Source organism: Moschus berezovskii, unplaced genomic scaffold (genome assembly GCF_049115385.1).
Source record: "Moschus berezovskii isolate FMDL1 unplaced genomic scaffold, NW_MosBer_1.0 29, whole genome shotgun sequence".
NCBI classification, from domain to species: Eukaryota; Metazoa; Chordata; class Mammalia; order Artiodactyla; family Moschidae; genus Moschus; species Moschus berezovskii.
Window position 1 is genome coordinate 276353 of NW_028290453.1, and position 11673 is coordinate 288025.

At 48.8% G+C, this 11673-nt stretch overlaps 1 protein-coding gene across 1 annotated transcript in view; it reads left to right on the forward strand.

Annotated features, from left to right (window-relative positions):
* The window catches only part of LOC148772973 (protocadherin Fat 3-like), a 180178-nt gene extending 169053 nt beyond the window's left edge, over window positions 1-11125 (forward strand). Inside the window, exons 24-28 of the mRNA XM_088834566.1 lie at window positions 1864-2516; window positions 6106-6219; window positions 9027-9086; window positions 9813-9848; window positions 10483-11125. Of these exons, the coding sequence (XP_088690692.1) occupies window positions 1864-2516; window positions 6106-6219; window positions 9027-9086; window positions 9813-9848; window positions 10483-11105 (1486 nt within the window). The 3' untranslated portion in view covers window positions 11106-11125. The remainder of the gene's footprint in view (window positions 1-1863; window positions 2517-6105; window positions 6220-9026; window positions 9087-9812; window positions 9849-10482) is intronic.
* The last annotated feature ends 548 nt before the right edge of the window (window positions 11126-11673 follow it).

Sequence of the window (11673 nt, forward strand, 5' to 3'; positions counted from 1 at the left end):
GGGTTAATACCTGAACATGAAGAGTGCTTACCAGTGACTAAAATGGTATCAGGGATTATCTCTGGGGAGTGCGGTTATGGGCAAATTACATTTTTACTTTATTCTTCTCTATATTTTCAAAAAGTTATATAATTACTATGTGTTATATAATCTGGAAGCAATTCTTTTAAAGAAAGTCATCTATGACCCTAATGTTTCCAGTATAATTCTGAGACAGATATGCTATGCATTTCCCCAGAACTCATCAACTGGACTTTACTGCCTAGCGTTTTATGATCATCCTGAGAAACTAAAGACTTACCTTTCCTATGAAAATCTTTTATTCCCCCAAGAATGAGGGAAATTAAAGTGTTAGCCAAATGGAAAGGGAATGTTTTCAGTTCTGAGTAAAACACCACTTTAACCATCCTTGATGGTTTTAGAAGTATATATATATATATATATATAAAATCTCAAGCAAAGTGATATTCTAATTACAGATCAGTCTTATGTATTCATTAAAGCAAATCTCCTGAGGACTTTACCAGGAAATACTTAGCTGACTTTGAATCGTTGGATGTAATTTAAAGTAATAAAGCTGCATTTATTTTTAAATACTCTGTGATTCTGACTAATTTCCAGCTGACCTGGCCTCAATCTGTTCACATTAGGGACGTTTGACTACATTTTAAAAGGTGGATTACCAAAGATATACGTGATCGGACCTTTTAAAATGAACATGTCGGAACAACTGCAGAATTAGAGGACAAGGAAGAGGAAAGACTATATTCTTAAATAATGTTAAACTCAGGAAGACTTACATGTTTACCTATTTTAACTAAACTCAAAGCAAGTCATGGATTGCTTTAAAGAGAATAAAGTTAATTTTTTTTTCATTAGAATGCTTTAATCATTTTTTCCCCTGGTAATCTGAGTTAGCGTTAGCCTTTAACAGAAACACAGGGAGTTCCCTGGTGGTCCAGTGACTGAGAGACCACGGTCCCCATGCAGGCGCCCGGGGTTCCATCGCTGGTGAGGGAACTAGATCCCACATAAAATAAATAAAAAGAAGTTTTAAAAAACCTAAGCACAGAATCTGGAAGATAAACACTGCTATGCATCCCTCCACCCACCGCCTACATATGCCCCATTACCCTTGCTTCCCAGAGCGACCAAAAATTACTGTGTTCATTAGAGGGAAATGTCAGAATCAGAACCTTTCTTCTCCTGGGAAGCTCTGTATAGGGCGTCTAGGTTCACAGGTCTTTATCTGCAAGTCTACAATCCCCAAAGCTCTAAGAGGTAAAAAGATTGAGAACATAATCGTGGCAAACATTTGCTGGCAAAACCAAGCAAACCATCCCGAGGCTATTCTAGTCTTTATTTCCCTCATTTAGCGTGACTATCCATATGTTTCACTATAGAAACTCTGGTATATTTGGTGATAGGTCCTATGCCAGTTTGTGGGATGGGGTGGGTATTTTACATAATATGAAAGACACGTAGTGTATGTCATTTCGAAAATTGCTAAATTTTGCATTCTGAGATCCATCTGGCCCCGAGCATGTGAAGACCAGTATGTCTTCAACAGCATCTCTGGTTTCTTTTTCCACGCTCTCTCTTCTCTCCCAGGAGACCCCTTTCCTCCCCACCCAGCCGGGTAGGCTCAGGGTATGGGAGAGATGGCATTGGCTGGTTGGTAGGAAGCCCTTCGGGTGATGAGGACGTCCTGGCTGGGCAGATAAAGCCCACGCATCTCCCGTGTACCCTGCATCACGTCATTTCTGCTCAGGGGCTTTTTACCTTTCTGAAAGACGTCCGTGTAAGGGCGGACGCCCGCCGGCCCTGCTGTTCAAGAGGGGCCTTTTGTCTTCTGTCGCAAAGGTGTGAGGAGGACGTCAACGAGTGCGAGCGGGAGGAGTGTGAGAACGGCGGCGCCTGCGTCAACGTGTTCGGCTCCTTCGTGTGCAACTGCACGCCGGGCTACGTGGGCCAGTACTGCGGGCTGCGGCCGGTGGTCGTGCCCAACATCCAGGCCGGGCACGCCTACGTGGGCAGGGAGGAGCTGATCGGGATCGCCGCGGTGCTCCTGGTCATCGTCGCCCTCATCGTCCTCTTCGTCGTCTTCCGCAAGAAGGTCTTCCGCAAGAGCTACTCCCGCAACAACATCACGCTGGTGCAGGACCCCGCCACGGCCGCCCTGCTCCGCAAGAGCAATGGCGTGCCCTTCCGGAGCCTGCGCGCCGGGGACGGCCGCCACGCGTACCAGGAGGCCGGGCCCCCGCAGGTGCCCGTGCGCCCCATGGCCTACACCCCCTGCTTCCAGGGCGACTCCAGGAGCAACCTGGACAAGATCGGGGACGGGCTGGGCGGCGAGCCGCAGGAGATGACCACCTTCCACCCCGAGTCCCCGCGCATCCTGACGGCCCGGCGGGGCGTGGTGGTGTGCAGCGTGGCCCCCAACCTACCCGCCGTGTCCCCCTGCCGCTCCGACTGCGACTCCATCCGCAAGAACGGCTGGGACGCGGGCACTGAGAGTGAGTCCGTGGGAGGAGTTCAGCAGCGTTGCTTCCAGGAGTGTTTTAGTGGAACTTTGGGAGGGAGAGCGACCCCAGAGGCACAGAGCTCCCCTGAGGACAGGCCTTGACACTGAAGGTTCACACCAGCCCTGAAGTCTTGCTCTGGTTCTTATTCCCATTTACAGATGGGGAAAATGAGGCTTATAGAACATACATAAGGTGCCCACCATCACGGAGTTCCTAAGAGGCTGTTGGTATTCCAACCTGGGGCTGCCAGCCACTAAAACCCATGCTTTTCTCTTAACAACATACTCTTGGCAGTAAACCAAGCAGGGTAGCCACATAGGCAATATACAGGAAGTGTGCTCTGGAAGGTCAGAGGAAAGTAGCACAATATAATTTCCATTTTTAAAAGATGGTTCAGACCAATCCATGGAAAAGAGACTAAGCAGAAAGTAAGCGATAAGGAAGCAGTTAGTTGGCCTCTACGAACATCTAGGAGAGAGGTGGTGATTGCTTTCCTTGCTCAGTCAGGCAAGCTCTGTTGTATCCTATGACTTTTCATCAGGCCTAGTGGCTTTATATTCAGGCAGCAGTAACACCCTGGGTGGCTGGTTTCCAAAGGCTGGGGATACAGTACTCTTATATATGTTGGAGCTGAAGGGGGCGGGGAGGCAGGTTTTAAATGAAGCTAGAAAGCACCTGTAGTCAAGGAGATAAACGGTTCCTCCATGGAGGGAGGGGGCATGCCTCCTGGTGTCTTTAAGCTTGAGTAAGATTTGGGAGGAAACTGTCTGAGAGGGCCTTCTAGAAACAGGAAGCGGCTTAGTTAGTGTAGGGGACACAGAAGGGGTCTCCTGACGGGGGTCTGGCTCTGTTGTTTAGGAGGAAGGCAAGGCTTGAAGTAAAAGTTTGGATGCCAACTACACTCAAGATGATTGAGAGTGTGAGCTCACCAAGGGAGCAGGAGCAGAGAATATGCTCAATCTGGGCCACTTGCAAACGCCTGCATGTGGGAGGTAGGCAGGGACTAGGGCCAGGAAGGGAAACACACACGGGCCACACAGACAGAGCCGGAAAAGCGGAAAGGGCAGCGAGCAGAAGTTAAGGGTATCAGCAGGGGCAGCAGGGTTCAGTCCCATAAAGCCATCCAGGAGGATACAGTCTTACACAGAAAAAAATAGATATACTATGCTTACCACCTGGAAGTTTCTTAGTGATCTCAAGAATGTTTCAGTGAGTCTTCAAGACAGAGTCCAGTGTGCAAGGGTTAAGGATGAAGAGATTGGTGAGAAAACAGAGGCAGCAAATGATCATGAAAAGTCACCCCTGCTGTGTGCTGAATCGTTTCCTTAAATCCCACGCTGCCCCACATGGGCACCATTTGGAGGAGGGATGAGTGAAATAACTTGCCTACATTTGATTCCTGGGTCAGGAGATCCTCTGGAGAAGGAATAGGTACCCACTCCAGTATTCTTGGACTTCCCTGGTGGCTCAGCTGGTAAAGAATCCGCCTGCAATGCGGAAGACCTGGGTTCAATTCCTGGGTCAGGAAGATTCCCTGGAGAAGGGAAAGGCTACCCACTGCAGTATTCTGGCCTGGAGAATTCCATGGACTGTATAGTCCGTGGGGTCACAAAGAGTCAGACACAACTGAGCGACTTTCACTTCACTTCACATCACAAGCAGTAACTAGGAAAGGGAGGGATGGGATTCAAACCTGGTGCATCAGGTTCTTTTTCCAAGACTACTCCTGGAACTTTTACAGGGAGGAGGAAGAGGCGCAGGAGAGGGAGGGTCTGCTGACGATGGAAGAGAGCCTCTACGCATGCCATTCTAGTTCACCCCCACTGCTGAGTCCACCGTTAAGGAGACACACTTATACTTCAAGTAGTTGCCCTTGGGAGAAGGCAATGGCACCCCACTCCAGTACTCTTGCCTGGAAAATCCCATGGACAGAGGAGCCTGGTAGGCTGAAGTCCATGGTGTCACTAACAGTCGGACACGATTGAGCGACTTCACTTTCCCTTTTCACTTTCATGCATTGGAGAAGGAAATGGCAACCCACTCCAGTGTTCTTGCCTGGAGAATCCCAGGGACGGGGGAGCCTGGTGGGCTGCCGTGTATGGGGTCGCACAGTGTTGGACACGACTGACGCGACTTAGCAGCTGCAGCAGTCGCCCTTGGATTTTACCTGTAAATATATTCCCTCTCAAATTATCTATAGAGTTAGACTTCACTGCAGCCTTGCTAAATCCTCTGGTTAATGGAAAGCCTCCTATTACTTAGCAATGAAAAGTGAGGGGCTTAAATAAATGGAGGAGTGCAGAGAGGAGTTTCTGCCCAGCACTGTGCTCACCAGGGTGGGTCACCTGGCATCTCCTCCCTCCCATCAGCTGTGTTCACAGATGAGCCTGGTGCCCACTTTGTGCTTTTCCAAGGCACATCTTGTTTTCTGCGGTGTGGCTACTGACAGGTGAATTTCTCCCTGGCGTCTCTCTCCACTTAGATCAGCTGTTTATCAACTGATTGTTTTGCTGTGGCTCCAGCATCTGGTGGCAGAGGCCACACCGCAGTGCCCGCTCCCACCACCATCCAGTGTGGAAGAAATGGTGATCTCTCTAGTCACAGAGAAGAACAGCCATTCCTGAAGCATGAGGCCCCTCTCTTGGAGCCATCACACTCTGTAATGATTTGAAGTTTTCCTCCTGATCAGGATCCTGCTGATCCCTCTCCCTACTTCGGAATGTGACAGCTTTATTTCCAGACTCCACCTCAGGCCAAAACTCACACGACCCCCCAAAGTATTGTTGAGTTTTTATGAATACATTTCCTCCTTTGTTAAGCAAGGCAGCGCTAGCTGGCGAGTCTCTGGGCAACTAATTCATTTTTCACTTGACAACTTGGAGATACGGGTTGTTTTCCATTGCTTCCTTAGTCCATCAAATAAGACTGTAGTGTGTGTGTGGCTGTGTGGGTGTCTGTTGGTGTGTGTGTGCAGACTGTCTTTGTGCGGCAAAGGAAGGGGAAGTGTGTGGCTAACAGCACATCCACACCACTGACTGCCCTCCTGCCAGAGTGCCGCGTGCTGTCATTCCCAAACATGGTGTGACGCTGCCCTCTAGAAGGCAATGCGGAAAACTTCACTCACTCCCCAGAGATGAAGTTTGGAGACCTGTAATGATATTCTTGCCTATAAAATATTTATACCCCTATTTTAAAAATAATCTCACTTAACCTGGTGTTGACACTACGTTGGTCCATGCAAATGATTTAAATTAACTCTGAATGCAAAACCCACCCCACTCCATCCTCCCTTCACTCCTCACTCAATTGCTCCCCTTTGAAGGCAGAACAGCGACTTTCAGCTGTCAGCTATTTGGAAGCTCATTTGCCACGGGTTAAGGGTTTCGAATCCATAATGTAAATCTCTTGATTGACAGACCTTTGCCCCCGATGGCACAATCAATTTTCTACTGTGTAGCTAAATTCTTTTCTCTAAGCAGATGAAAGCGCCCCAAGAAGTGAACTCTGGCAGGGGACGGGGCTGGAAATATGCACAAGGTAACCAGTGTCATTTCTGCTTTCTCTCTGGCTGTCCGCGAAGACAAAGGGGTTGATGACCCAGGAGAAGTGACCTGCTTTGCAGGCAGTAATAAAGGCAGCAACTCAGAAGTTCAGTCCCTGAGTTCCTTCCAGTCAGATTCGGGCGACGACAATGGTAAGAAGTCCCGGGATTTGTTTCCCCTGGAGGACTGTGTTTCCTGTGCTGGCAGCCACTGGTTGAGGGGAGGGTGATGGGACCTGTTTCGTTTCCTGACCTGATCTTGGACTTCTGCCCATGCTCACAGCTTTTTGGTGAACTCCACTGCTGGGTGTTTTCACAGAAAAAGCAAAGCTCTCATTGAGCTGCCCCAGCTGTGAGCAGGAACAGAAGGAGACAAGGTTCCCCCAGACCTCCAGTGATGCGTCCTCTTTGATTTGGCTCATGATGGAACTACCTTCTCCCAAAGAATACTCTCCAGCAAACTGTGACGTATTTCCTTTTTTGTTTTAACTCGTGATGATGTCTTCACTCTACATCCAACCTACCCATCATTAGAAATTTGTTCAGAGGCAAGACCTCCTTCCAGTAGAACCTGCTTCCCAGAGAGGCGGTGCCTTCACTCAGTTGAGGACCCCTTATGATCGCGTGGGGTCATGAGCCTTTGGAGACTCTAGTAGACATGATAAACCCGCTCCTTTGAAACATGCACACACACCCAAAATGGTGCATCCAGTAACATGTGGCTCATGAGACCCCTGACTCCACGACCGCTGCCTCCACAGCTTATGAGCCCCTGCTTATGGAGAGGACGTTAATTCTGGCCTCAGTCTTCCAACCTGAGGAACCAGGCTTGGAAACTAGGTTGATTGCCCCAGGAAGGGGAGGGGAGCAGAAATGGTCGTGAAACAGAATTTACCACATGGTGGTGAACCAAGAATAATTTCCAGTAGTCATCACCACACAGGCAACCTTATCTTAGTCTACACCTAATGCCATTTTCCCATTTGTTGACTGTTAAAAACAGAATATGTATTAATGTATGTCATCATTCAACCCATAAACCCTTGCAGAGTTTTTCTTGAGCGCTGACTCCTACACTGGGCGTTCTGTACCATGAAGTACAAAATGAAAACAACACAGTCTTTGCCACCCCCCCAACTCCCACCCCACAGGTAAAGATAGAAGCAGGGGAGCCCCAAGACCATAACATCAATCACAGAAGTAAAACAGTCTGCTTTCCCCGTCACTACCCCCAATCCCTCCCACTTCCTTCCCAAATCCCTGGCCCTCCTGAGAGGTGCAGAAACCATTGGGCAGCAAGCCTCATTGACAGCAGACTTCTTCCAAGCTTTCTCAGAAGGTCAGAGGCAAGTCTCCAGATCTGTTTGCCTTGCTGTTTACCCCCTTCTTCATCCCTAACCAGAAGAAAAGCTGTTTCTGGTTTGTGTTTTATCTAGAGGCACCCAAGAACATAGTGTTTCCATACTCCCGACAGCAACTCCAGTGATGATGTCTGGTTGACTACTTTCACAGTGTCTGCTTCATCACACCCTTGGGCTTTCACGCTTAGCATTCTAGGCTGGTTCATTCTAGCAGGCTTCCTAAAGTGGTAGGAATTTTCTACCAATTAGTTTTTTTTTTCCTCTTTCTTGTTTTTTAAATTATAAAGTATGATAACACATTTACAGGAGACTTGGAAAATACAGAACAAAATTACAGATAATTTCGCTATATATTACAATTTGTTAAGTAAATTAAGATTTTTAGTTGGAGTTTCAATATCAAACTCTCAAAAGTTAATAGAATGAATATACTGAAAAGCAGAAGGATACAGTGGACCTGAGGGCTTCCTTGGTAGCTTGGATGGTAAAGAATCTGCCTGCAGTGAAGGAGACCTGGGTTGGATCCCTGGGTCAGGAAGAGCCCCTGCAGTAGGAGACGGCAACCCACTCCAGTATTCTTGCCTGGAGCATTCCATGAAGAGAGGAGCCTGGCGGGCTACAGTCCACAGGGTCTCAAAGAGTCAGACACAACTGAGCAACTAACACACACAAAGTAGACCTGAAAAGCACCATGAACCAACTCAACATAATTAAGATTTATACAATTTTCACACAATAGGAGGATACAAATTCTATTCAAGTTCCCATGGACTATAAACTAGGAGACACTGGAATATATCCAGGGACATAAAACAAGGTCTAAAGGTATTGAAATCATACAGAGTCTGTCCTCTTAATCACTGTGGAATGATGTTAGAAATCAATATCAAAAGACACTTGAAAATAATCCATATATTTTCAAGAGTAATGTGACATTTACCAAAAGAGATCTCTGACTTAGCCGTCTACCAATTGGTTTAAGCCTGATCACCTCTCCAAAAGCTTCTGGTATCAGATGCTAAGGCAACCCAGGTGGGCACAGAAATTTCCTCCCCATTTTTTGACTGTTTCAGAGGCCAAGCTCCCATCTACACTTTGCGGGTGGGAGCCAGGCTTCAGGTCGTCCCAGTCTGCTGATAGCACCATCTGAGTATGAAATCATCAGTCCTGCAAAGGTTATCACCCATCACTGGCATTCGGCTCAGAGCAGCACAACTTATTAATTATCCCTGGGAATAGTGAGATCTTCCTCAGAGACTTTGGGAGTTACTAATGAGAAATTAGCATGAGCTTAGGAGCCTCTGCCTTCCTAGATTGATTTCACTGGGCCACAAGGTGTGAATTTATGGAGTGGCAATTCCTGCTGACCATGGCTTTCAGGAGGACTGGCCCTAGATTTGCTACTGTTTCCCTTCCTCCGAGAATCCCAGGGGATAACAGTGTCCACTGTAGTCTAGGAGATGGACTATGGGAAACTTTGGGTATCTGCGTGCTGTACCTTTGTTGTTGCTGTGCTGTTGTTAAGAGTGTATGTTCAGAAGACATAACTAACCTGAGACTGTCCTTCTCCTCCCTCCTGTCTTCTTTCCTGGCCACAAGCATCCATAGTGACTGTCATTCAGCTTGTCAACAATGTAGTTGACACTATAGAGAATGAAGGTATTTACTGTTTTCTTCCATAGCATTTCTTTGTGCAACTACCTTTTTAGGAAATACTGTTTCCTTGTTACTTTGAAAAAGGAATGATTTTATTTTATTTTTTTTTCAAGTAGTACAGTATTATATATGTTTCAGATGTACAACATAGTGATTAATACTTTTTGAAAGTTATACTCCATTTATAGTTATTATAAAATATTGGCTATATTCCCTGGGCTGTATAATACATCCTTGTAGCTTCTTTATTTTATGAACTAAGGGTGATTTTAATCAGCTGGCAATAGTAAAAAGGTGGTTTCAAATGAGACACTGAATGTCTCTCTCTGAATTAGAGTGAATTTTACAATTTTGAAAAAAAAAGTCCAGTATGTGAGGTACTCTTTTTACAAAATCCCTTCCCAGAGAAGAATAGCCACTTAGTTGAAATCCAGATTAATACTAAGTTTATTCTTACATTCAACATGATTAAGCACCTACCATGAGCTAGGGATATTTAAGAAATCATTCAAAGCTACAATATTATGGGGATTGATTTCAATCAAGTAACTTTCATTAGTGATTTTAAACTGTTAGGACCTGCTACAGATGGGTTTTTTTGTTTGTTTGTTTTGAAAATAACAACAGGGAGAAATAGGAGCATTGTTAAAAGTCACCCTAAATGCCCTGTTGTACCCTCTTCACGTGCCTTGGACTGTCAGTTTCACTTCTCACTTTGTATTTAAACAGTGTCTGTCATGGATCAAGGACAGAACTTCAACCGAGGTGACGCTGCCACGCCCCCAGCACCAGATGTTCCTTATGCATTAGAAATTTTGAGTTTGCTCTTACCCTGTCCGTCTCCCTCCATCGTTTCCGAGCGTCTTTGACCTGACCTTTGCATGTTCCAGGTGTCTTGTGTGCTCGGCACTAGGGGTGAAAGCCCCGCCCACATCTCCCTCCCCAAGCCTCTCCCTTGCCCCAGTCATTCATTCCTCTGCACGGGTACCTCCCGCCCTCCTGCGGCCCACGGGAAGGCTGGTGCATCTTCCCTCTTAGAGCATGTTGCCAGCCTGGCTCTGCACTTAGCCTGCAGCTAGAAAGAGGGAGTGGAGGGGAGAGCCTTCTAGAACTGTGTTTCCACAGCGTGCCCTTGCTCACCAAGGCTTATGCCGTGGCTGAGTGGGAGACGCGGCAGCAATCAGGCCTCCTCCTCAGAGCTGCCGAGGCCTCTACCCCCCGGGCAAGAGCACGGCTGGGCCTGAGAAGGGCCCTGTAAAACGCATGGGGCTGCGCCTGGCTTCTTAGCAGTCTCCTGGGCATTGAGAGTTGCATGCCAGGTCCCCTGCCCTCGGCTGTCTGCGCCCTGTGCCCAGCACCGCCCTGGAGGAAACTAACTGCCCCGGCTTCCCTCTCACAGCCTACCACTGGGACACGTCCGACTGGATGCCCGGGGCCCGCCTGTCCGACATAGAAGAGGTGCCCACCTACGAGAGCCAGGAGGGCGCGGCGCCGCCGGGCAGCGAGCGGGGGCTGGAGAGCGACTACTACCTGGGGGGCTACGACGTGGACAGCGAGTACCCGCCGCCGCACGACGACGACTTCCTGGGGCAGGACCCGCTGCCGCCGCCGCTGCCCGAGGACTTCGCGGATCAGCTGGACGGCCTGCCGCCCGCGCGGCCCGGCTCGCTGGGCGGCACGCTGAGCCCGCGCTGCCGGAGGCGGCCGCAGTTCCACCCCAGCCAGTACCTCCCTCCGCACCCCTTCCCCCACGAGACGGACGCGGGGGGCCCGCCCGCCGCCGGCGAGCTCAGTACTTTCGGCGTGAGCGTGAGCTCGGGAGCGGCGGCCGCGGCGGGCCCCGCAGACGGCGTGGCCCTCTCCTTGCACAACTCCCGCGGCCCCTCGTCCTCCGATGTGTCAGCCAGCTGCGGCTTCGACGACTCCGAGGCGGCCGTGAGTGACTATGAGAGCGTCGGGGAGCTCAGCCTCGCCGGCCTCCACATGCCCTTTCTGGAGACCCAGCAGCAGACCCAGGTGTAGAGGCGGCGCGGAGCCCGCGGCTGGCACAGCGCGCAGAGACCGGCGCGGCTCGGTCCGCGCAGCAGCAACGCAGTATTTTCGGCTGGAAACTCCTTCCCCGAGTCGTACTGTCACGAGCAAGCTCGACTCCCCTTGAGTGAAAAGGAAAGGCTCAGAAATGGTTTCTGAGAGGTGACCCATCGCCCGGGGCAGCGCGTGCCTGCCTAGATGACCCAGAAGGTGCACCGAGTTTTTCAAGGGGAAGCAAGCTCCGCTGTGACGTTAGATGGCCCATCCGTCTGCTTTGTGCAGCCTTGTGCCCTGGGAAGTGTTACAGCGTCGTTCCGGTCCTTGCAGTATTAATAACTGGCAGCAAGCCAAGAGGCTTTGTTGCATGTAATTTTGAGCCAATGGGGGGAAGTGAAAATAGTAGTTATGACTGTTGGAAAAGTTAGTCTCTTAGGCAAAAGAAAAGAGGAACAACCATTATTAAGAAAATGGGCTGAAGCCTTTCAAATCAACTTTTTTTTTTTTAAAATAAGCTACCCAATTTTCAGCTATAAAGTTAGGTTTGGGTAAAATGTTTAGT